The 25642-nt window shown below is 42.3% G+C and overlaps 4 protein-coding genes across 7 annotated transcripts in view; all 4 read right to left on the bottom strand.

Moving 5' to 3' along the window:
* Positions 1–206: 206 nt before the first annotated feature.
* On the bottom strand, positions 207–3335 carry ctu1 (cytosolic thiouridylase subunit 1 homolog (S. pombe)). Its single transcript, XM_079365801.1, has 3 exons — positions 3146–3335; positions 1632–2132; positions 207–1532 (listed from the first exon to the last, which is right to left on the bottom strand). Exons 2-3 carry the CDS (start codon positions 2125–2127, stop codon positions 997–999), a joined length of 1032 nt encoding a protein of 343 aa, XP_079221927.1. The 5' UTR covers positions 2128–2132; positions 3146–3335; the 3' UTR covers positions 207–996.
* A 1010-nt stretch (positions 3336–4345) lies between these two features.
* crybb2 (crystallin, beta B2) lies at positions 4346–6540 on the bottom strand. The gene is made up of 6 exons (XM_079365807.1): positions 6518–6540; positions 6122–6208; positions 5843–5961; positions 5046–5178; positions 4806–4948; positions 4346–4677 (listed from the first exon to the last, which is right to left on the bottom strand). The coding sequence occupies exons 2-6, from the start codon at positions 6182–6184 to the stop codon at positions 4509–4511; spliced, it is 627 nt and encodes a 208-aa protein (XP_079221933.1). The 5' UTR covers positions 6185–6208; positions 6518–6540; the 3' UTR covers positions 4346–4508.
* A 2485-nt stretch (positions 6541–9025) lies between these two features.
* LOC306838405 (beta-crystallin B3-like) lies at positions 9026–11751 on the bottom strand. Of its 2 annotated transcripts, none has more exons than XM_079366568.1 (6): positions 11611–11751; positions 11067–11164; positions 10703–10821; positions 10337–10469; positions 9894–10036; positions 9026–9763 (listed from the first exon to the last, which is right to left on the bottom strand). In XM_079366568.1, exons 2-6 carry the CDS (start codon positions 11139–11141, stop codon positions 9508–9510), a joined length of 726 nt encoding a protein of 241 aa, XP_079222694.1. In that variant the 5' UTR covers positions 11142–11164; positions 11611–11751; the 3' UTR covers positions 9026–9507. The 2 variants fall into 2 exon arrangements, with proteins under 2 accessions (XP_079222694.1, XP_079222693.1); XM_079366567.1 differs by having other exon boundaries at positions 11521–11681.
* Positions 11752–14094: 2343 nt separating this feature from the next.
* Positions 14095–25642, bottom strand: part of LOC306838512 (uncharacterized protein) — a 28510-nt gene continuing 16962 nt past the window's right edge. For all 3 annotated transcript variants that reach the window (XM_079366718.1, XM_079366719.1, XM_079366720.1), the window contains exons 7-13: positions 20049–20167; positions 18004–18163; positions 17695–17836; positions 17395–17528; positions 17152–17294; positions 15759–15834; positions 14095–15657 (exon numbers count right to left, since the gene is read on the bottom strand). In XM_079366718.1, the coding sequence (XP_079222844.1) occupies positions 15759–15834; positions 17152–17294; positions 17395–17528; positions 17695–17836; positions 18004–18163; positions 20049–20167 (774 nt within the window). In that variant the 3' untranslated portion in view covers positions 14095–15657. The remainder of the gene's footprint in view (positions 15658–15758; positions 15835–17151; positions 17295–17394; positions 17529–17694; positions 17837–18003; positions 18164–20048; positions 20168–25642) is intronic.

Below are 25642 nucleotides of genomic sequence, written 5' to 3'. Positions count from 1 at the left end.
TACATTGTTTATTAAACCTTGCAGAGAAGCCAGTCATAAAATGTCTAATCATGCTCTATTATTTTTTTGACTGATCTTCTTGATGTTTTAAATAGGCCTTTTTTTAAAAAAAAATCTTAAATAATTTGCAGGCCTCTCAGTCAAGTAATATTCATTTCACAGCATCTTTTTTTCAAAACCTACAAATATTACATTATGTTCATGGAATGAATTTACCATTCAAATGTGATCCAACTTATTTACACCCCACCATGCTCTGTTATGGTTTGTACAGCATCCTTAACCTCCGAGGCAATGGAAAAGGAGAAACAAGAATATGACAAGGTATTTATTAATCTATTGGTCATGAAGCACACCTCGGCATGTGACGATAAGTCATCATTTTACACCACAGATTGCTGCATATGAATTTAAGAGATAGTATGGAATAAAGAAATAAAACATGCCATGAGTGAGATCTTTCAGTGCAGAGGAAAGTAGGTGCAAGTGCTCTCCTCTGCATCTCACACAAATAGTTTGCGTTTCTTAAATGCATGCGCTTCTTATTAGCTAGGATTTGGAGCTTTAAGTGGTGCAGATTTCTTTAAATGTAATGACCCCTCAACAAAGCGAGAGAAAAACAGAATGTCCTGCATAAGTTTTAACAGACATTGAAAACTGTTTTCGATCTCATGGCTTTATGTGACTAGAAATTAGAAACCCAACAAAACCACAACAACTATTCCTCTGTAAGACATCAACTCAATTCCAACATTTTTAACGCAAATGAAAAGTTTTTTATCGATCAGTGATCCAGGTCGAACTGCTGTCAATGGACTTTCACCCAGAAGTTACACCAAATTAAAATACTCCGTACGCACTTTTAATATATATGTTTTTAAAAAATAAGCACACTGAAAAGTTAGGCATCTCTTGTGAAAATACAACCTTTGATTCGATAAAATAATTTCATGGCATATCATCGGCTTAAGTGAAAAACAAAAGAACAGAATAATGTCAAAAGTCGACTGCTTTGAGCTTCCGCTCCTCTTTCTCAGTGAGGGGCTGCTCGGAGAGGATTTTATCAAGCAGGCGGTGGTGTTTGCCTATCCCCAGCTTCGGCAGACCCCGGTTCAGCCCCTCCAGCAGCACACATGCCTTGCAAAGAGGCTGGCTGGAGATGTAGCCACAGCGGTCACAGGTCCCCTGCACAGGCATCTTCAGACCCTCCCGCACAGACAGGTTCTCCCCCGAGTGTATGACGTCCATTATGGAGCTGGGCCTCACACTCTCAAGATCCTTTAAAAAAGTCCTTGCATAGCCTCGATAAGCATTGGGCGAGTAGATGCATTCAGTGGAAAAATAGTCCAACCTCTTAAAGTACGCGTACAGGACAATCTCTTTCTCATACGCGTATTTGAGGGGCTTGCAGCGAGGCACGACTCCATCACCTTCACTGTCGGTGGAGATGGCGGTGCAGCGGCGTAGACGAGCTATGTCTCCTCGTAAGATGTTCATCAAAACTGTCTCTGCCACATCATCAGCATTATGACCTACACAGAAAAAAACACAATCATTCAAACAGTTCACATTAAGACTACAACTGGCCAGAGAAATGTTGAGTCGTTTATTCCGAAAGTTTGAGTTGTTACCTGTACATATCTTGTCCACTTTCAGCATGATGGCTCCTCTGTCTAGTGCCTGCCTTCTGAACACGCCACAGAAGGTGCAGTTGTTTTTAAGTCCCACCTGCTTCACTATAGCATCCATAGTCCAGCCATACAGCTCCTCATACGACACGATCTTCAGTGGAAGCTCATACTGTTCTTGGTTTCTTTTCACCGTCTCCAGGGAGTCGTCTCGGTAACCAGTGATCCCCTCGTCCACTGAGAGAAGCATGAGTTCAAGGCCGTAGTTATATCGCTCATTTAGGAGCTTCATTACATGTGCAAGCACTGTGGAGTCCTTGCCGCCCGAGGCAGCGATTCCTACTCTCTCCCCGTGTTTGAAAAGTTTTGCTGCCAAGATCGTCTGATGCACTTCTTCCTCAAAGGCCCAGAAGAAGCACTCCTTACACAAAGAGTGCCCGGTTTTTGGCCGTTTCATCACAGCCCGCTTTTCAGCACAGTTGCTACACAGGACAGGCATCTTGACTGCTGGGAGAAGATTTTCAAAAAGAATTACAACATTGAAAAGTCCATAAATGATTGTCAAGTTAACGTTTATGAGATATACCGACTTCAACTGAATAGCTTTTTTTTAATCCACATTTGGTGACATCAGTGAAAATGTATTATTTATGGCCTCAAATTAGTAATTCATGGCCACAAAAAAAAATCTTTACCAATGTCACCAGAGTGGACGCCTACAAGCCTGCTCAACGTGTTCATTTATTCCAGAGAAAATGAAAAAAATATAAACCAAAACAGCTATAAAGTGCAGGGTGATAATAACTAGCTTTGGATTAGTAAGTGGGTTTGACCAGAAATAACAAATGAAATGTGACTTGTTACTTTTTAATTTGAAGTTGGATGAAATAATTATCCCACAATAACAACAGACTGTGGGAATAGACATTTCGTCCAACAACACACAGTAATAATTACATGTGTGGAGCTATACGTTTATAAAAGTTAACTATCTTTGTCAATATGCTGAACTCAAAACAATAAATGACACAAGTTATAACAACTAGTTATAACTTGACCTGCTGCTACTCAACTCAGCTTTTTTTATAAAGCACATTTTATACATACATGCAGCCCAAAATGCTTCACTAAAGAAAAGACAGAACAGAAAACATAATAGTCAATTCTTTGTTTTGATATTAAATAAAATTAGATACAAGAAAGAATAAAATACTTGCATTAAAAATCACTATTAATTAAAAACCAGGTGGGTCTTTAGTTTCCGTTTAAAACTACTTTTATATTTAGTGTTCAAGAAGATATTTTTGCACTAAGATGTGAGGTTTTCTCTTTCAAGAAAAAAAAGGTAACAATACGTTCATAAAGACAATCCCTTTAACTTTTCACGAAACGGCTTGTATTGAAATGTTTGAAAATATTCGCCTTTTAAAATGACACACAGATGACAGCAGTCTAATCTCACCAACATGATCGAGATTCAGGAGTAACCTGAACATCTTTGAGAACCATTTTCATACCAGAGGATTTGATGGATCGACGTCAACAAGGAAACTGTGTCGCTTAAAATACATAAAAGTACTAAAAGAAGATACACTTGAAGCAGAAACTACGAAAGCTGGTTAGCATGTTGTTTCATCATGTGTCGTGAGGTCTTCTTCAGATGTGTCTTAGAGTTGAAAGCCTCTGCACCACCGCCTGGTGGCGGGAGTCGGGCAGTGCACGTTAAACTGTAACTTATGTCTTCTGTTTCCATTCATTTGAGTTGCATTACCTACACATACTGAGTAAAAAAAACCTTTGCCAGTGCGTAATATTTACAGTCCACACATTGTGATCCCTTTTCATAACACTGTCTATTTTATGACCCAGACAGTTGTGTGAGTGTGCAATCAAGTTTCTCTCAGGTAATGTCATAGACAATTAGGGTAATATCCATTACACCCAGAAAACCTCTGGCCACATCCGTCCTTATGTCTATCCGGTTTGATTTCCCCTGAATGTCCACAACACAATTTATGACCGTATGGCAATGAATGCCAAAAAAACATTTTCTCTTGGTTATGTTCGAAACATTCCCAGACTGTCATTATTCATTTTTCTATAATGTATAGTTACCACTTCTTCTGTTTCTTCCCCCATTCTGTTTAACGTTTCAGCATAATAAAGTCCCTTCTCAGTTCTGATTGGGATTACTTTCACCTCCTTAATCTATAATGGACACTGTGCTGACCCAGTGTTGCCATTTCCTCTGCGATGTATGTTGCTGCTTGATCTGTATCTTCCATCCACTCGTTGTCAAAACATTCATTTGCTCCATATCTCCCATATCTTTGAACTGCACATTGCAGCAACATGGCCATGCTGTCGACAGCAAAAACACCTAAGCGGAGCCCTCTCACAAGGTCTCACTCTGCAGCATACTAAATACACCCGATTAGGCAAATCACCTTGAAGTGCTTCAGCAAAACGGTTTTCCTCCCTTTCCCCGTCACAAAATATTCTTCATTCTGCTCCCGTCCTGCTCTCATTCAATGGTAAACTGTTATATTGACAGCACTAACACGCTATATTGTGCCTGTCCTATCCATTTCAATGATTCAGCGTGAGTGACATTGCTTTGAATCTATCGGTGATGTAGAAATAAGATGTTGGAGATATATTTTAATTCAGAAGAAGAGCAAAAGGAAAACATGTGAATCAAAAGACACAGTCAAATGTAAGCAACAAGAATTTATTAGTTTGCTTCAAACAATGTTACTACTGCAACAGCTGCAATAGATATCAAAATGATGTGTGATGGAATGGAGGACAAAGGGATTTGCTGCTGGAGGGGAAATAGGCTGGCGAGGTCAGGGTTCATGACAGGAAAGAGTCACAAGCTTAGTTGACGGGATGAAAAGCACCCCTCTGATGCCACTGCATGTCTCTGATGCGCCGAACCGACTGGATCTGAGGAATCTGGGCTCCAAACTCAGCGTTGTCTTTGTATTCCCCCTTTTCAAACAGGTACTGAAAGCCTCTGTAGCCTGGGTACTGATAGCCCACCCAGCTGGTGCACCAGACGCACAGAGATGGGAGACACATTAGAGAGTCAGTTAGAGGCGAAGGGGGGAAAAAATAAGAGACATGGAAGTTAGTTGTAGTATTGGACATTATCTGCAGGGAGGATGGACTCACGTGCCACTCTGAACCCGCACTGAGGAGACCTTCTCCTGGTAACCATGCGCGTGAAAGCTGGGAACGTCATCATCTATGATTTCTATCTTCTTGCCTGCAAAGCTGGGGTTTTCGTAAAGGACAATCTTGTGCTCCTGGCTGTCCTGCAGGAAGGAGAAAAAAAAACATTGACCCACTGAATGACTCTTTAATCAGCTCATAGTATGATTATACATGATGTTGAACATTGTGCTGTCTTACCACTTTAATCGGGCGGAATGCAACAAGGGTGTCACTACGCCTGCTGTTGGTCCAGGAATCCCAGCGAGGATACTCCCCCTTCTCAAACACATACTGCTCCCCCTTACAGTTGGCCTGCTCATATCCCACCCATCTGAGAAAGACAAGGATTGGCCTGTTAATTATTCGGTAAACGGTCATGATAAATGGACTTGAGCTTGTTTCGCGTTTTTCTAGTCTTCTGACTACTCACAGGGCTTTACACCGCAGGTCACGGCTACCCATTCACACGATGTATTAACGATGTAGTTAGACCATCAGAAGTAACTAATTCCATTCATACGCATTCATAAGCCACCGACAAAGCAGCGGGAGCACATTGGGGTAAAGTGTCTTGCCCAAGGACAGATTGATCATGTAACTGCAGGAGCTGGGAATCGAACCCACAAACCTTCCAGTTAAGAGACGACTGACTCTGCCAACTGAGCCACAGTCATAAAAGGAGAAAAAAGCTTCTCTAATCTGCTCGGCATTCATTCATTCTGGGTACTTTACCTCCATAAACCCCTCTCTCTCTCTGTCTCTCTCTCTCTCTCTCTGTCTCTCTCTCTCTGTGTGTGTCTCTCTCTCTCTCTCTCTCTCTCTCTCTCACATTCTCTCTCTGTCTCTCTCTCTCTCTCTCTCTCTCTCTCTCTCCCTCTCTCTCTCTCTCTCTCTCTCTCTCTCTCTCTCTCTCTCTCTGTCTGGTTCACTCCTTCCCTGCCTCTCTGTATGTTTGTTTTTAAATCATTTTCTGGCTGTCTCTGACCCACACTCACGGTCCACACAGCACCAGTATGGAGCCCACTTTCTCCACGCCTGCTTCCTGGAGGTTGTTGCAGGGACCAGTCAGCTCGTGGCAGCGTCCCTGGAAGTTTTCCTGCTCATAGATAATCAGCTGAGCACCAATGGGAGACAAGAGAAGACAAAAGGGGTTTTCGCACTGAATTCGTTTGAAAGATGCAGGGATCCAGATAGTGAGTGCAAAGTACACACTGTGTGGAGGAAATTGAAAATAGCTAAAGAATTATTGCCTCTGTGCTGCATTTTCCTCTCACCTTAAATGCACTGGTTCCTGGCTGCTGCTGCTTGGATGCAGGGATCTGGTGGTCCGTGGCCATAGTGAACGGGTCAGAAAGAAGAAACTGAAATAAAACACAGAAAATGAACGTTTTCATTGGTTCTGAGAAATATCTGTAAATGGCTACACAATTTAGAAAGTTGTATATCTTTAATATGTGCCGGTGCATTTGCTGTTTGTAACTGATTTTGTTTTCCAGGTTTACAAAAGTTTCGAAAGTTTCCTGCCTTTTGATATAACAGTAATAACAGTAATAATAGCTTTAGACATGTAACCTTTAACAACTGCCCCAAAGGGAAAATATCATGATAAAAATAATGATCAAAAAATATAAACTTTATAAATTAGAGCGTGGCGGACATAAACCTCTTACCTGTACCTGCCTGTGCCAGTGTGTTTGTGATGGCACGACAGGCTCAATATATACGGGACGCTCAGGGGTGGAAACTCTGCCAACAGTACCCACAGAGTCCAGGCCAACTGCAGATCGGCCTGCCATAGGCCCAGCACACTAAAGTGAGGGGTCACCATGTAGCCCCCCCCCCACACCACCACCACCACCACCACCACCACCCCACCCCGGGGTGTCACACACCCACAAAGTTATTTCATTAGTAGTCAGTTTTTTCCAGCCAGTTATTGTTCGACATCCACATGATTCAGCACAAACAGTGCCAAGAGTCCCACACCTACAATGAGTGCACAGAGAGGGAGAAGGTTAGTAAAAGATGGGTTTACTGTGAAGCAGAGGGTTGGACTGATTCGAATAACAGCACAAACTGTTCACTACTTTCACATGTTTTGATGTATTTCATATGAAATTAAGAGAAACGTGTTATGGTTCATGTCAAAATGTGTTGCTTCTGCTCTTCAGTGAAGGTAATTCATACTGGCTGATTAAAAAAAGAGACCAATTTTCACAGCACACTAGTCCAATGCATGTACATGTTAATGAAACAAAGTAACAGATGTTAAAACTGTCTTTAATTTAAGCTAAATTGTTTTTGTTTAGTGTAGGTCATCTATCTATCTATCTATCTATCTATCTATCTATCTATCTATCTATCTATCTATCTATCTATCTATCTATAAATATAGCTTAGATGCAACGACATCAAAGTTAACATGTGTTACTGCTGATGACAGACTCAGGGTTCAGTTTTATATTAATAATGTGATATTATGCTCATTATAGTTATTTATTTAGATGTCATTTGCATCAATGGTGAGAGTTTCCAAGACTAAACGAAGAGTTTATTTACTAAAAAAAAAAAAAAAGAAAAATCAAAAAATGGTTCCCGTAGACTGTATGGGGTTTTTGGCTCATGAAACAGATTTTTGATCACACTGCTCTATTTAAAATGCTCAAACTATCAGGACACTGTTTATCATCTGTTTCTGCAATTGAACTCTTTTTGTGTTTTCACATTAATTAAAGGTTTGAGTGTCTGTCCTGCATGTGGATGTAGAATATGGCGAGTAGTAAACAATATTAAGTAAAATAAGAATCCCTTTATTACCTTATCAAATGTATCTTTTGCATTTTATTTGATCTTTTAAGAGATTGAAAGATTGGCACTTTAGCACTTTGAATAAAACATATTTTTGAAAATCTGTGACCTTTGAGTGTAAACCTTCTCTTATTATTGTTGATCACCATCGTTGCTGTGTTTTTTATGCTGCACTCTACAGGGTCTTCAAAATGACAGCTGCAGAGCTCCAGGGTGTGAAGCTGACCTCTTTGCACAAAGTGTAAACACGATTGTTGTATGTGTTTTTGTAGATGTGCCATCTACAATAAAGCTACTCTGAAGATATTGTTGTGAGATATTACTCGGTGTGGACAGAGTATATTCAACCAAACTGTAACTAAGTGAAATGTTATTGTGACTGGTTGTTTGTCTCTAGGTGTGGTCCCTGTGTTTGACCAACAGACAGTCCAGTGTGTACCCCGCCTCTCGACCAATAACAGCTGGCCTCATCTCCAGCCCACTACGACCCAAGTGGAATAAGCTTTATAGATAATGGATGGATATGAAGTGTCACACAGTGCCATAGCTGAATGGAGAAGGTAAAGATCTTTAGCATATTTCTTTCTTTACATGTGCTCCCCTCCTGTAGAAAACCTTCAAAGCCAGAAATTATAAGAATAACTGTTTTAGTCCGTCATTTAGAAAAATAGTTAATATCAGGAATTATAGTTATTGGGATCAAAGCCACGTGTGACTAAATAATAGGGGGCTTTGCTCGTGGTATTACATTTTATTTCAGCATCATATTACACATAGTTCCAGTTTAATAAACACCAGAAGGATCCTTCTGAGAGAGAACTAATTTGAATCGTTTTGGACAAGATTTGTGATCTATATCTTGCTCTACATAATCCTCCTTGTGAGGAGGCTGTCATCTGTTTACCCAGAGCACTGCAGGACTATCACACTGTTTAGAGGGACAAAATACAATCCAGCTGGGCATTGTAAACTATATGTTGATGTGATTGGAGAAGGCTTTGATTTCTGATTTCAACTGAGGAGATTTAACACTGAGTCATGAGATAACAAATCCAGATCATCTCGTCAGGCTGAGGGAGATATACTGGTATACTCGCTCTATTTTCAGGCTTAAATGAACTTAACTACTTATACTACTTTTACTTTAAACTACTTAGAAACATTTTACACAAAAGGTTCTTCGTCTTGATAATGTAGGGAAGGATTTCTAATTCTTAACACTATATTAACATCTACCAATAAACAGAGTGTATGTGCAGGGTTGTGTCATCACACGATGCATGTCTGCAGCTATGTAACCTACCTAGCTCAGACTGTATACTTGTATGACCAATAATTGTGAGGATAGTAACCCATTAAATCCACAGTGATGACTTGGAAGGGAATGCAGGGCACTCTTTTTAATAGCAAGCATTCATACAGTATGACATCTCTTCCATTGCTGTTTAGCAGATGCTTATCCACAAGTTCAATAAATAACTCCTAAAGCTGCATGAGGCATTTTGGTTTTCTGACTAAGATGGGGAAACAAAAGCAGTTGAAGCAGCAGAGTCAAATCTAAACACGTTTGCAGTTTATCTCGAGGGGAAAGCTTCGCCAAATGTACATTATTTCCATAAAAATGCAGCTTTTACATCTGTCTTTAATCTTCAGTGAAAGCAATTTCCACCTTGACTTACGAGTATAACATCACCAACAAACAGGCTCAACTCCAGGTCAAACAACTTTTATTCACCACTGAAACAAACATGGCACTCCTCACTGAGCACACGCAGCGTTTGCCGTGGTTAGATGAATGCAGAGAGGGCGGAGGGGGGGGGGGGGGGGGGGGGATATCGTGTTAGGATCCTGCTCAACTGGCTCCAGCTGTGGCAGGAGGGGCAGGAGGTGCTGGAGCAGGGTCAGGGTCTGGTCCTGGGCCAGGGTTGGGAGCCGGAGCTGGTTCCGGGATTGTGAAACAGCCCCTCTTGTGCCACTGCATGTCCCGCACACGCCGGATAGACTGGATCTGAGGAGCAGGGGCCTCCCAGTCGTTCCAGTGCTTGAAATCCCCTCGCTCGAAGATATACTGGCGCCCCCTGTATCCGGGATACATGTAGCCCACCCACCTGGAGGAGGGGAGCAAAGCAAAAACTAGGGTGCGTGTCTCAAAATATCTTGAAAATACTGTATTAAGACAAATCTTTTAGCACATTAAACACAGTTGATGGAAAAAGAAAGATGCAGGGAGATTCTTACGTTCCGTTTAGAGCCTTGATACTTGCTACACGATCCTGAAAACCGTGACCCCACAAAGAGGGCACATCATCATCCACAATCTCCATCTTCTTACCGGTGAATCCAGGGTTTTCATACAGGTGTAGCTTGTGATCAGCACTGTCCTATAGAGGAGGAAACAGACACATGGAGACTTTCAAGCTCTTCCAATATATCCAGTAGGTGCTCACGACATTGATTAAGTGTGTTGGGCTCAAAAGCTCATTTTTGAAACTACAAATTATTTTGTCTTGTAGTAAAGCATGTAAGGCTATTTTTATACCCTGAATTATACTTTTTATTTTCAACTTATGATCTCTTTTTGCTTCTCTTGGCTATATTGGCTCTACTACAATAATGCAAATAGAGCTACAACTTCACTTTGTTTGCAGTGCCAGGTTTTTGCATGTTCACTAGTCACCCACCACATTGAGAGGTTTGAGAGACAAGAGGGAGTAGCTGTTCTGACTGTTGGTCCAGGTGTCCCAGCGTGGATATTCCCCCTTCTCCAGAATAAACTGCTCTCCTGTGAAACCTTGCCGATCATAACCCGCCCAGCTGAGAGAGAGAGAGAGAAAAAAAAGAACAACGCAGACATCCGTTTTTTTATTGTCTAGTACGTTTACATTAACGAGGAATTTGTCTTGGTGTACTGGTGTGAAAGAAAAAAACAAGGCTTAAATAACAGTAGTTGAACAAAATAAAATGTGAGAAGCAGAAGAAGAATAATATATGAGGGAAAAGAGCAAGAGTAAGTACAAATTTAACTGAGTAAACTGGGCGTTACTCACGGTCCAGACTCCACAATCACAGATCCGACTTTATCCAGTCCCTTCTCCAACACATCTTTACACTCTGCGGTAAACTCCGCCTTGCAACCCTGAAAGTTCTCGAACTCAAACACCACTACCTGAATCACAGAGAGGGGAAAATAAAGGAGATTTACAAATATGGCAACATGCAGTGAAGAGTTGGCCTCACCTATTGGGGGATAGTCTGGATGAAGACTCTTAGAAAGTTGCTCAAATTCTTCAGCAAGATACATACAAGTGAAAAGAGCAACCAAACCTGACCATAGAATAAACCAAAAACCTTTGTTTTCTGTTCCCCAGGACGTGTACTGACTGTTCCAGGTGTAAATGCATGTGCACGTACCTTATACGTGGCTCCAGCTCCACCCTGGCTCTTCCCAGCTGCCAGCTGCTCCGGGGCACTCTGCTGCTCTGACATCCTCCCGATCCACTGCTCCTCCACTTTTTGGCAGCACACGATCACACACACACACACACACACACACACACACACACACACACACACAGAGCAGCATCCATCATGCATGCAGGTGTGGTTCAAGCACACATGGGCAGAGATATGCACACAGGCAGGAGGGGGGAGCTCAATGTCACTTTTGCAATTCATATCAAATCCAGAAATGAAGAATTGTTTACATTTTGACTGTAACATCAGCAGCAATAATTCTTTAAAGATTCTGTTAAAAATTTATTTTCCATTCACTAGATATGGAGAAAAAAAAAAGACTTTTCACTTTAACTTTAAACTTTATGTGCTTTATCACACGCCAATGAAATTATACAAAAATCCTCCAAACCTGGGTCTTCAATTGCTGCCGCACCTTCTAACTCCATTGCATCTGTGTTATTACACGTGGTTACTGATGTGTCCAGAGTGAGGACTTTACCTGGGTTTGCCTGCTAAGAAGTGGTAGAGTCCCTCTGTTTCAGTGCCACTTGGTGTTTGGTGGGGTCGAGCCATTAGAGGGCAGGGACAGGGGGGTATTTATGGTTTATTTCTGGCCACAACAGCAGAAAACGGGGAGCTGTTGATACAGCAAGTCTGTCACTCACATTGTGTCCATAACGCTGCCTCTCAATAGGCAGCTGTGTTGGCACACGCTGCCCTGCCTGTCCGCCCTGCTGCCAGCGAGCACTGTGTGCGGGCACGGGGAGAGAGAGCCAAGAGGATTCAGCAAACAGCTCTGCTCAGCACAAACATACACAAACTCACACTCCCGCGGACTACACTCAGTCTCAACCACAGAACAGTTCCTCACAGCTATCTTGCATATTGGTAAAAAAAGATTAAAAAAATCAGAAATAAAAGCTGTGTGAGTAAAATAGTAAGGGTATTTTATCAGCTATTTGGCCAATCTGGGAATAAATTCCTAACCAATAGATTTCTTCATAAACGTGTTCATAAAGGTGTCTTATAACACATAAAAAAACATTTAAAATCCAACTCCCATAGGAAAATCTATGAGTGCGGCTCAAAGTCGGGGGACCTGGAATAGTACCTTAGTGGTACTATATACTTATTGGTGAAAATTTGAAAATGTTAACCTTTGCTTTTGGTAGCTTGTGAGGGGTCAAACTAGGGGTTCTTTAGGATTCTGAATACATTGCAAACATTTGTTTTCCAAAAAATCCACACCTTGGTGGAGAAATGGCCACGCCCACTTTTACATGTAAATTTACTGTAACTTTATATGTTGATTTTAATATCTCGAATACTAGTTAAAAAAATATACTGCTTGATGACTCATCAGTTTTGATTGGATGAAGGATAAGAGTTATTCACAATAAGGCGTGTAGCTGACCTGATTGATAGGCAGGCGTGGTGTAGCTGGTGTCAAAATGCTCAAAAAACCTGCCTCAGCTCCAGCTCTTATCCTGTTGTTAGGTTGACTAAAAGTTAGGTTAACTCAAAGTTAGATTGAGACAGGATTTCGAGCATAGAAACGATCGGCTTCCAAAGCCCCCTGCAGTAACAGATAGGTGATGTGACGTCACTCAGGCTTCTGCCATTCATATTTACACTACAGCCAATAGTAACAACACAAGCAGAGACACAGGACCACGGTGATCCAGAGCTAAATGTGCAGGTACACTCACACTATTAGATTACTGCTTAGAAACTCGGAGATGAGCAGACAGTTTGTAAAAATAGTATGTTGTTGTGTTTTGATACGTGTTTCTAAGGGAACCTTGTAAATATGCTGTTTTCTATATAATAGATGCTTCTTTGTTGTGCTTATTAAGATCTTATCTAAACAGATATCTGATTCGAAAAGTGCAAACTCAAATTATAAAAGTCACCTTGTATGGTAAAGGTATGACTTGCAAGAACTGTATCAATGATGATATAGAGCAGCGGTTACATTTCAGCTTTGGACCCCCACAATAACTGTGGTAAAGACTGGGGAACCCGACTGTCTCTATTTCAGCAGAGTAATGTAAGAAATGCTGTATAATAATATAATGTATAAACAGTAGGACTGTGTGGACATTCACAATTTCCTTAACAGACACTCAGTTTATGGAGGTGTCAAATGTCATTCATAGGGAGCAGCAGCCACCTGCATTGTTTCACTTATGGGAAGCAGAAATTACTTTGCCACTGCAAACCATTTTTGAACCATTAGTTAAAATTCAACTAATATTTGAATGGGGTATTTTTCCACCATAATGGGTAAGATATTACATTATAGATCATTCAACTTTTGTATTTAGTGATGGAAAGCATCTCGTGAACCCCCTCTCAGTGTCTCATAAGCCCCCAGGGGGTCCCAGTCCCCACTTTAAGAACAGTAGTGTGAAGAAAGCTCAGACCTGGATCCCAAATACATTTAGCAATGTGGTGCAGTATGTTTTTTAACTAGTAGTCGAGATATTAAAATCAACATATAGAGCTACTGTAAATTTACATGTAAAAGTGGGCGTGGCCATTTCTTCACCAAGGAATGGATTTTTTGGAAAACAAATGTTTGCAATGGATTCAGAATCCTAAAGAACCCCTAGTTTGACCCCTCATAAGCTACCAAAAGCAAAGGTTAACATTTTCAAATTTTCACCAATAAGTATATAGTACCACTAAAGTACTATTCCAGGTCCCCCGACTTTGAGCCGCTCTCACGGATTTTCCTATGGGAGTTGGATTTAAATGTTTTTTATGTTATAAAACACCTTTATGAACACTTTTGTGAAGAAATCTATTGGTAAGGAATTTATTCCCAGATTTTTGCAATATGCCTGTTGACTGTTTAATTTAAGCGTTCATTTAAGAGCACAAAAGAGTATCTAATAAATACAGAGAAAATGGTGAAAAATTATGATTTCTACATCACCACAGGTAAATTTTGCAGAAGAAATTTGAGATAGATGTGTAGTTAATTTTATTAAGAATTTATTTTTCGCTTTAGGACACTGGCCAGTACAACACAGTGCAATATACATCTTTACTTTCAAATAATAATAATAAAAAAAAAAAGACAAAGAAGGGCATTAAAAAAAAATATCCTCAACTTGAATGACAAAAGCAAAACATCATGTACATATAAACCGGGGACAATCAATCCATTAACACATTCACTTGCATTGCATGAGCACTCCATCTATACAGGAGACGAAACACGGCCGACAAGATGGGGCAGAGGTCAGTGCTGAAGTGCATCAAGTTACAAAGTGCTTTAGAGAAGGGCAGAGTGGGGGGAAACAACAGGAAGATTACAGAGGAGCTGGTGCAAATGTTTCAATGTTTTTGGAGTGTTTCAGAGATTGGATTCATTTTAACAATGTCGCCAAACAAACCATCCAAACACTGGAGTACAAGTGTGAGCCGAGGCCCGGATACTCGGAGCCGGTCAGGTGGAGCAGCGTCTGGTTTGACGACAAAGATTGTGCATGCACTACAAGGGATCAGAAAAGAGGAGGATTGCACATATGTTTGAAAAAACAGGAGTGTGTGAGGCCTACCAAGTGAAAGTATGGCTTACAATGAAAACTTCCAGCTACATTATTCTACCTATCATTCATTGAGACAGGCTGATTAGTGTTTTTTTTTTAATTTTTTTTTTTTTACAAAAGATCTGAAAGAGTTTTTGTGCTGATACGGAGTGTGCAGGATAGATAGTTGCAAAGTCGCATGGCCTAAAGTCCTCGTCCACAACAACAAAAAGACGTTTAATCAAAACGATATAGACTACGCAGCTGTGATGCTGCTAAAGTCGTGGAGTGTCTCCAGGTCAAACTTTCAAAAACTAGCTCTCTGTCTTATTTAAATCAATGACAATACAAATATAACATCTCCTGATTACAGATAAAACATGATGTACGCTTTCGCTGACAATCAAGCCAGCAGTGATTTGTTCTCTATGTTCAAGAAGGAAAATAGTTAGTGTCTGAAATGTTATCCTATGGCATTGCTTGTGTCACTCCCATCAACAACTCCCACTGTCTGCTAACATGCAAACGTCTGAAGCCGACGACTTGTCACGATGCTATATACAGACATGTTGTGAGGGCTGGCTGGATTTTCCTCCAGCATGTGAGGAAGCACGTCCAGGATAAAGAGGCATCATGGTCCCACAAGTAAACCTTTTCCTGAAATGTGTCCTGACAGGAAGTAACTGCTCTGTTTCACACTGCTCCTGGTCCCAATAAAGTGTTTGTGTGAAGTTCCTCCTGGTGCAGGAGAGCTTCCACGGCTTCAAGCATGAAATGGATAACGCGCAGCAGCTGGATGTTTTTCTTCCTCCTTGCTTGTTTGTTTGTTTTCCCATAAGATTAAAGACTCTCCATAAAAAAAAAGGCACCATGCACATTTATCCATCCCAGACGGGAGGAGAACAAAAACAAAGAAAAATATACATCAGCAGCTGTTGATCCACCTCTCCTCTTCTGTGGGTCGAACATTAAGGCTTCTGTTTCATAGATTCATCTGTTAAGGCAACCTTGAGGTGGGAGATGAGAGAAGAGGCGTCAGAAATGCAAACACACATAAGCTGCTCTGGTTGTTGTTGTTTCTGTCACGCACACACGGCTCATTACTTACTTAGCTCTCATTTTCATACTGACTCAAGCGCTTCTTGGACTTCAGCTCTTTTAACCACTGAGGTGACTCCTCCTCACTGAACACATGAGAGACAGACAACATTATTAGGCCAACATCGAGTGCGTGGACAAACAGGTAAATCATCTTCTAAAAATGTCCCGTTTCCACAAAAGATCACACTCTGTCCAAATCGTGTATTTCAGTGTTGACTGCAGCTCCTCTAAATAAAGGCCGGTTCACACGGCAGGATTTTAAAATTGTCGGCAGATTTCCCAAACTTTAGAGACCACACACATGGCGATAAATAATCGGAGGTTTTACAGTTCTGGTCGTACAGTGTGTGGTGTGCGGCCACACGGCAACATCAACACACCACACACGAACCGATTTCACTCGCGAACGTCCCCCGATCAGACGGGAAATCTCGCAAAACCTCTCGAGATTAAACGTGTTTCCAGAGTCAACAAACGGACGAAGAGGATGTAATAGGGATCGTTTTACTGTGTTTTTAACTGAAAAACAAAAAACGTGTTAAAAACGTTTTAAAAAGAGGCGTCGGTCAAAGGAGCGGAGACTACGGGAGCATGAGCTGTACTTGCTACATGTTGACATGGAGGTGAGTAGTTGTTTTGCTCCCGGTGTTTTCGCTACTACGTCACCTCGCTTTCTGATTGGCTACGCGTCACATTCAACAGGCTCATGCTCGTTTTCCCCTCGGGGGTCACCACACATGATGAGAGATCGGGCCTAAACAATCCAACATGTTGAATATCCCCGATTTGAGATCGGAGCGGTCCCGACGTTCTTCCGACCAGACGAGAGCGTTCTGAACACACCACACACGGCAGGATGATCTTATAAGATTATTTTATGATGATCGGGGCGTCCTTAAGATTATCGGAAGGGGAGAATCTGGGCTAAAATCGGCGCAATTATCCTGCCGTGTGAACCAGGCTTAAGGACGACCGGGACATCCTTCTTTTTTATAGCATTGCATCAATCAGCGTGATCCTCTCCGTCTCTCTTACTCAGTGACAATTTAGATTTGAAACATGAAACATGAAACATTTAAACATGAATAAAATCTGTATTCTAGTTTACTCATTTTGATATTGGACCCTGAATGTTTACGTTGTATCCATGATAAGGAACGTTTAGTCTCTAAGAAATCCCTCCTTAGAAGAAGTGTCTGTGCTCTTTGTGTGGCTCAGTCTATGTGACTAATCTTTCACTGAGGATCGCATGCTGGCAGTTTGTAGTCAGACATTCGGTTATTATCAGCCTATTATATTTTCTGTACATTGTTTGAGAACATACTATACCATTTCTGGCGTAATAAAAACAAAGAAAGTATGGAGACTTTAAACAGTTCTCTGTAACCCATGACGCATACCCGTTTTCTTTTCCACCAGGCGGGGGCAGGACCCGAGCTGCCCTGGGGAGGAACGGGGACTTGGGAGAGCGAGAAACCTTGGGAGAAGAAGAAGCCGGTCCATCCGTTTGATTGTCAGAGTCGCCTCTTTTCCTCAACTGGGCCTGACGACAGGAGTGAGGGTATGTTAAGAAACTACGCCACAGTGAGCCGTAACAACACAGACTACAAACACAGATTTGGTGATGAAGCGGTTCGGATCACCTTTAAAACTGAAGGGTCCATCCCGGGAAACATGGCGATCCTCTGAGGCTGAGAGGCGACAGCAGAGGCTGCTTCAGCTCCTCGGGTCGGCTCCTCAGAGTCTGACTCCTCGTCCTTCACCTCAGCCTTCGGCTCTGCCACAGGAGGACACAAGGTCATCACTTTAGACAGATAATCGATGTGGTTTAGATACACATTTGGTCCTACGTTTCTAAGAGGATAAGCACTGGACATCTTTTTCACACACCTGTTTGGTTTACACAGAACTAAAGCTCTTCTCTTAATGTGCTCATCGCTAACCTGTGGAGTCTCGGTAAAGCCATTCGTCTGCCGGTGCAGCACTCTGAAGGGCCGTTCTTGTGGGACGTGACCGCGGGGCTCGTTTCTTTCCGAGATGGGCTCTGGAGCGGAGAGCACTGGTGTCCAGCAGAGTGACCGGGACCTGGAAAGTCCAAAAAATGTGGAGGCAAACAGTCAAACATGGCAAACATGACGGTGTAATTGAGGGCAGGAGTGATGATGAAGCCATTGTGCACATGTGTTTGTAAACTGTGAAAAGACCCAGTTATTGAACAGTTTGGATCATACAAAGTTGACTGAGACACTCACATCCGGGAAAGAAAATGGCTGGCTCTCTGCAGAGGACGAAGGAGGGAGGCTGTCCACAGTGTCGTACAGTGGGGAGGGCTCTCCCAGTGTGTCGGGGGGCGTGGGCTTCCTCGGTGAAGGGCTTAGAGTGCTCTCTGAACTGGGCGTGGCCGGAGTGAGACTGTAAAAGAGGAAAGAGACGTTTGTAGACACCTCTCCAGAAACTGTTTTTTGTAAGATTTTATTGATACGGATGCCGAGTCAAATAGTCCTTTTGTTTTTGTTGAGACTGGGATGATGCACTGAAAATAAACTGAAAGATTCTTGCACTCACTACGACCACATAAACAATTATTACCATCCACTCTCATCAGTGTTGGTGAATTGTTGTGATACTGTTTTCTGACCACAGGGGGTCACTGACAGAACAGACTGTGACCACGGACAGAGAGCAGCAGTCTGTGAGTTCAGCTTCTGATCACCATCAACACTTTGTACCCATATTTTCTTCATCATAATGAACAGTGTTATTGTTGTTGGTATTACATGTGAAGCTTCACGAAGCTGTCACTGCATCGCATTGTGCAGTAACATCTGTCAGGTTTTAAGACCATACAGAAGGAGCTGCTCCATCTCGTCTGACGGTCGTGATGACCACTTGTGGTCACTTCTTGCAGCTCAGTCTAAATTGTTTTCGAAGTGAGACACTTTAAACATTGAGAATGTTTAAAGTGCCCTGAGATCTCTCTTGACCGGAGACGCATGGTTCAGACCGGGTCGCTTCCATCCCTCCTAAAAACAGTGGTCATAAACATAAACATCAGCTCTCTGCGGCGTAGAGCTATCACCACTTTTAGTCTGTGGATCCACAGTACACAAACTTTGTTTACATGATGTCTTTTCAGAGGTTTTTAATCCTGATAGCAATGTTAGCATTTACATCATTCTGATCTACATACTTCTTATCACGGCTTCGGATTCGGAGGTCTGATCATTGAGACTGTTTGATATTTTCACATTGAGGGTAAAGTACAACCATCTCACTGAAAACTGTCATCCGACACTTCACTCATGGTCCCATTGGTAAACTCTCTTTTCCTTGATGTGGGCCCTGGTATTCCTCCTCTCAACATCATTTTTAAACGAGCAAAAGGTGGCAGTCCAAAAGAGTCATGCTCATGAGAACACTTTGAACACGGACCTGTGCACCATCACTGAGAGTCAGCTGGAGTTCCCCTGAAGGTGCGTGTTTCCACATTGCACGTGTTGTTCAATAGAAAAAAGGTAATGATCTGTTGTGTGCTGGTTACAAACTCATTCATCCTGTTAGTGCGGCTTTAACACTTGTGTCAAGTGATGAAAACAGGTCCTCATCTAAGAGACAGGAGCATGGTCAGATACTCTAAAACACTTATTGAAGAGTTAAAAAAAGGATGACGATAACTTGCTCAATCATGAATAACGTGGATTTAATTGTACACATTTTTCCTGTTACAGACTTGTCCTGTTGTGCTCACTTTTTTCCCCTTTTAAATACAGTTTAAAAGGCTGTGCAACAAGACCCATTCTGTTCTGTTTCTTCCTACATGATGCTTTACATCACAGTTTCTGTGCAGCTTTGTGGCGTCGTCTGTTTTAGCCGTGTGGAGTTTGTACTCCGACTGTCTACAGGGAGGGGGTTGAGCTCTGAGCTGTAAAGTTGTAAAGTACAGACCCGAGTACAGAGTCGTTCAAACCAAAAAAAAAACACTCCTCAAGATTTATGTTGTGAACAATATACCACAGTTTTCTGTAGATGCACGATTATGACCGAATCTCAATTCAATGAAGGAGAATACTGGCGCCGCTATCCTGGTCCGAGTTATTATGCATCATATCACAACTTGCAATTCACAAGAAAGTGAGGGAATTTTGAGTGCAATCAATGTGTGAGGGTGGACGCTGCACTCCCGGTAAAGATGATGTGTGTGAGCCTTTTATACTGGTGTGTTGGATGAATGACGTATGGAGGACGTATCCGAGCTTTAAGATGAGAAAGAGACACACTCTGAGAATGAAGCTTCTACCTGTCGTCAGTGCGCAGTCCTGTCTCCCAGGTCCCATACTGACTGTCAGTCTCACGGACAGGTGTTTCTGGGTCGATCTGCTCATCCTCCTCACCGCCCACCTTTTGCTTCTGCTGCTCCTGAAAGCATCACAGAGAGATCAAATAGTTAGTAAAAGAGAGGGTTAAACAGGCTGGTCAAAGAAGCCTCTTCATTACCCCTTCACGTCTGAAAACCAGTGAAGAGTTAGAAATATTGTGAAAGGACTGGTTAACTTTGGCGAAGCAGGTTTAAAATGTCTTTGCTGGTTTATTACATTTTTTTCAAAGATTTTATTTTTGCCCTTTTTCGCCTTTATTATAGAGACAGGAAGGTGGATAGAGGCGGAAATCAGGGAGAGAGCGGGGAGAGACATGCGGGAAATGAGCCACAGGCCGGACGCGAACCCGGGCCGTCCGCGCGAGGACCGCAGCCTCGCTACATGGGAAGCGCGCTGCCACTGCACCACCAGCGCCCCGGTTTATTATATTTAAAGTGACAGTGACCCGAGATCCTGAATGATCCTGTGGCTCCTGAGCAGCTGCAGTGCTACAGAGAGACAAACAGTGAAAGGTGATGGGATGAGTTAGTGGAGAGAGGGTACAAAGTAGGAGAGCGGGTTGCGGGTGATGGAGTGTGTGTGTTTGCAGTCTACTGAACCGTGCGTCTTTTAATGAGGCTGGTACAGAGGACACACTGTCTCAAAGCCTCACAGAGGAACGTCTGAGCATGAACCGACAACCCTGGCCTATATAGGAAACAAACAATAGAGAGTCCTTCTGTCCTCTGATGTAGTTTGAGAGGTGCACACAGACATGTGATACACCTGGCTCTAGTGAACAGGTTCACGAGCAGCGACATCAGATCACAGCTCTCATTCTCGGAGGTCTGTGAAAGCTGTCCTTGTTTTCTTTGTGCACGGCAGAGCACAGACACAACAGGACAACTAAAGAGCCGGAGAGGGATCTTCTGAGGTTGAGTGTAAATTTGGATTGAAGGAGCAAATCATTGCTGGAGAGAGTGAGAAGACGAATAATAATAAAGAAAGGGTTCAGGATGTCATTCATCAGCAAAGCCTTTCCTGAGAGGAAAAACACTGAATCAATGACATTGAACACTGTGCTCCCTGTGTCGGACAAAACACTGGCTCTCAAGTGTATCCTCTCCTCAAGGATTTACATGCTTACACTTTATAACTTGACATCACAGGGTCACACCACTAACCCTAAAATAGACACACGTTAGAACCCCCTTCAGCTGGCAGCAAAGAACAACAACGCTCCAGCCTAAACCGGACTGTAGGTTCAACAAGCTAATGAGTTCTCACTAATACTCTGTATATCTGTGAATATGTATATCTGTGTATGTGTATATGTATGTGTATATCTGTGTATGTGTATATGTATGTGTATATCTGTGTACCTGTGTATATCTGTGTATGTGTATATGTGTATATGTGTATATGTGTATATGTGTATCTGTGTATATGTGTATCTGTGTACCTGTATATCTGTATGTATGTGTATATGTGTATATCTGTGTACCTGTGTATATGTGTACATCTGTGTACCTGTGTATCGTACTGTGGCCTCTGCATCGTGATACGTATCGTGGGCTTGTGGGAAATACCCTGCCCGAGTTCTTCTTCCACTGGCAGCTACAAATAAGTAAGACTGCTCCAACTAAACAGTTTCATTTCACATCACCGTCATGATCACAAACCCAACAGGAATCACAATCAAAAACACTCAGAAAGTTGTTCGAAGATGTTCTCATGTTTGTCAAAGTCCAGGTGAAGCCTTTAAACACAACGTTCAGTTTAGTATTAACAGTATAAACAGAATTTTAAAAAAACAGCTTTATACTTGAGTGGATTGAAAAACTGTATTTTTTGTCCATAGTTGATGAATAATTCCATGAATAAATGATCAATATAATACATCAGATTCTGTCAAATGACTAATCAGCAATAGATTTCCATTTAAATAGTTCATTTAATGCACAGAAGCCATAATCATGCTCTCATGGATTGTGGCCAACATGGAGATTGCATTTTGTTGCTCGGGTTGTTCGGGCTTATTACAGCGGTGAAGGCCTTGGTATGCGTTTTAATCAGGGCTTATTGGATTTCCTTCCAGCCGGCAAGCCTGAAAAGAACTATCGTGGAAAAAAAAAAGATGAGATGAAACATCTCAGGCTTTTTCCTACGCACACTCGAGGCTTATTATTACTCAAAGTTAGTTCACTCTTTATGTTCTAAATCTACTTTAGTTTGTAAAGTGTGACATACAGTAGGATTTTAACATGTGTGCCTGAGTCACAAGAGGAGAGACCACCCTGAAATCTGCCAGATTTATCACACGACCTAACGGCCAAGGTGTGTCTGGAGGACACTTGCAGGTGAGGATGTCAAATGTGGAGGTCCTGGCCTGGCACAATTATGCACAGAGAGCAGCTGTACGGACAAAACGGCTTCACTTCAACCTAAAAGACAACGTATGGTAGTGAATTAAGTAACTCACTTACAGGACATTATTACATTAGGCAAGCTCAGATTTATAAGAGGGTATTCTCACTGAAGCTTGTAAAACCCAAACATACGTATTCAGGACCATTCTAGAAAGAATCACGGTGCTGTGAAATCTTCAGTTCACTTCCAGATGGAGAGTTCAGTATCCCTTTACATCTCTGTCTTCTTCCTGCCAACACATCTTATAACCTGGCCTCATTTAGGGGATATAAATTCCTATCTCATGTGTGTGTCAGTGTCATTCAAACTTAAACACACCCTGAACACACCCTCACCCGATCAGCATACAGGGCAATCTCTAACTCTGCTGGAACATGTTGGAGAAAGGCGCCTTTGTACGGCAGCTTAAAGAAAAAGATTTAGGGGAGGTTAAAGAGCAGCAGAGAACTTTGAGCAGTCGCAGTGCTGAACGTTTGTCTGTGTTGTCTTTGAACCCTGCTAAGTCAGGCAGGTTTATAAGCCTTTACGATAACAACAATACAAAACAAGAACAATCTTTAAGCCTTCAAACTTTCAAGCACAGGTCTGATATCGACAGCACACACGCAGAACATGGTCGATGAACAAGGCCTAATAAAGCAACAGGTCCAGTCGCATTGATTTATAGCTGTCAGGAGGAAGCCTTTTCCTTAATAACATTAGCCAAGCTTGCTCAAGACAGGAAGGGCGTGTCTGAGGGAAACAACAGAACAAAGAGCGGATGAATGGAAGGATAAAGGAGAGAAAGGGCTGATCACTAAACGGAGCTGAGTGACAATCTGAGGAGGAAGTGGCCGGGACAAGGTCTTGGAAACTTCAACCTGATAACGCACTGGTCCAAGAGTAACAAGCACAAGTTGACCACACCCACACACCCACACACCCACACACACACACACACACACACACAGTGTCCGAGGGTTTGCTGGAACCTCCACGCTTAGAGAGAAAGTGACTAACTGCATTGCTGACATAGCAGAAGGGCTTTTCTATAAAGCACCTAACATATGCTCTTACATCAGAGCTAAATACACAGACTGAGCTCCTCCTGCAGGTACAAACGTTTATTCATGTGAGCACAACATCCAACATTACACCACTGTGGGAGAATGTGTGCGCACCCAGGCTGGTGCTCTGAGCTCATCCAGGTTATTGAAAATGGGATCTGACACGACCGATCTCAAACACTGAGAGACTATTATAAGCTATGAAAACATATTCACTCACAACACTACACTTGCAGCAAGTCACCACTCTCCACTCCCCACTCATCTGCTCCGATCAATCCGACCAAGGGTGGAGAGGGAAAATATGCTGTGCGTGCCCTCGTGTACACACGGCAGTAATCAATATCAATATCCTGCACATATTCAAAACGACAGCTCCCACCAGCACTAATCGCATGTCAACAAAACGGGTATGCTGGCCGCATGTCAGGAGGGGGTTTAAGATTAAGACGGACTCTGCTGGGTTTGCAGCCGTGCTGTGTTATTCTTTCATTACAGAAGTGCTTCATACAGACAGACGACGGCTTTGAGCTGGACAAAGCAGCCAACAAGAAAAGAGAAAGAATGTAAAAAACCTGAGAGGCATTAAGAAGTGAACTCAGGTCTTCTCTTGAGGTAGACCACGAAAGTCAGTCTTACTCTGTAATTGTAATCTGGCTCCATATCTTATTGACTACTATATATCCATGTTCATGTAGGATGTCATTGCATCACAGGTCCAGGATATGAAATGAATATGAAATGGCTCTGACTGCTCTTTAAAGGGATACTTCACCCATTTACATGAAGCTGTGTAAAATGCTGGTTGGATTCATGACCATTCAACACTACTACCATGTTTCTAATGATACACAGCTTCATGTAAATGAGTGAAGTATCCCTTTAAATGCTGAAATCGTTGAAGTGGTTTTGGATGATCTCTGTGTGCATTTCTATGGAGCAGTTTTGAATGTTACAAACCTTTAAGATTTCAGCACATCTGAAATGACTCCAATTGGTGGTTTCCATGTGTTTACTTCTTGTTGTCACAACTCCAGGCTGGACACTTTGTAGACTAGTGGGCATGACAAGTTAGCTAGTTATATTTTAGTCACCATTGTGAGTGACCGGTAGATGGTAAATGTCAAAAATAAAATCTCTATAAAAAACTGGAATAGCCATAAGAGACTTTATCTCTGAGAGACAATTCAACCATAAACGTTGGTGTGGCAACAATTAACTCATAAGACAGAAGTCATTCCAAAATATGAAGATGAGAAAAGAAAAACTGTCAGCTGGATTCCTGGATTTGCCATCACTTGGTCCGGGCTCATGCAAAAAGTACACAAATGATGTGCTCAAAACATTCACCCATTTTATCAGCCAGACACAGCTCCATGTTTACATGATTCTGCAGGAATGAACTCTAAAGCTCTCGTAACGTCACATCAAAACTATGTTGTTATTGGGACTTTTCACCCTTCAGTGTAGGTCAACCTTTTTTTTTTTTTTTAAAGATTTATTTTTGGGTTTATTTTATGTGTTTATTGGAGAGATAGGACCGTGGACAGAGATGGAGATCGGGGAAAGAGAGAGAGTGGGGATTGACTTGCAGGAAAGAAGCCACAGGCAAGAGTTGAACCCGGACCGCCCGCGTTGTCAAGGATTTAAACTTCAGTCTGAGTAAAGTGTTTCCCCTCACTTGGACACTCTCGGTTTCTCCTTTAGGAAGCCAAGCTAAAAAGTGTTAGCACACCTCTAAGGGCAGACTGTCTCAGCTCAACTGAAGTTACAGCCAAGTGTCTCTCTGGCCTAGCGGTTATATTGTGCACCATGTACAGGCTATAGTCCTTGTAGCAGGGGCGAGGGGTTCGAATCCAACTCTTTTGTTGCATGATTTCATCCCCCACTCTCTCCTCCTAACATTTCCAGTTCCAGATGAAGGATATATAGGACTGGACAGCTGAAGAGTGACGGGGGGGGGCAATGGGGGCATGCACCAAATGGTTGCTGATCTGGAGTCAGACGGGTGACCAGTGTGACGCAGGCTGCAGCCAATGAACATGAGGGGCCTGCTATAC

Source organism: Symphodus melops (genome assembly GCF_947650265.1).
Source record: "Symphodus melops genome assembly, chromosome: 1".
Taxonomy (NCBI): Eukaryota; Metazoa; Chordata; class Actinopteri; order Labriformes; family Labridae; genus Symphodus; species Symphodus melops.
Note: the sequence above shows the minus strand (reverse complement) of the source record. Positions and strands in the feature narration are given on the sequence as shown.

Excerpts from the sequence above, each read along its gene's own strand:
- crybb2 (XM_079365807.1), bottom strand. The coding sequence starts at position 6,184 with ATGGCCACGGACCACCAGATCCCTGCATCCAAGCAGCAGCAGCCAGGA. Across the intron at positions 5,962-6,121 it reads CAGGAACCAGTGCATTTAAG|CTGATTATCTATGAGCAGGA; the intron begins GTGAGAGGAAAA and ends ATTGGTGCTCAG. Across the intron at positions 5,179-5,842 it reads ATACTGGTGCTGTGTGGACC|ATGGGTGGGATATGAGCAGG; the intron begins GTGAGTGTGGGT and ends TGTCTTTCTCAG.
- ctu1 (XM_079365801.1), bottom strand. The coding sequence starts at position 2,127 with ATGCCTGTCCTGTGTAGCAACTGTGCTGAAAAGCGGGCTGTGATGAAA. Across the intron at positions 1,533-1,631 it reads AGTGGACAAGATATGTACAG|GTCATAATGCTGATGATGTG; the intron begins GTAACAACTCAA and ends TTTTCTGTGTAG.
- LOC306838405 (XM_079366567.1), bottom strand. The coding sequence starts at position 11,557 with ATGGAGTTAGAAGGTGCGGCAGCAATTGAAGACCCAG. Across the intron at positions 10,470-10,702 it reads GTGATTGTGGAGTCTGGACC|CTGGGCGGGTTATGATCGGC; the intron begins GTGAGTAACGCC and ends TCTCTCTCTCAG. Across the intron at positions 9,764-9,893 it reads ATCAAGGCTCTAAACGGAAC|GTGGGTGGGCTACATGTATC; the intron begins GTAAGAATCTCC and ends CCCCTCCTCCAG.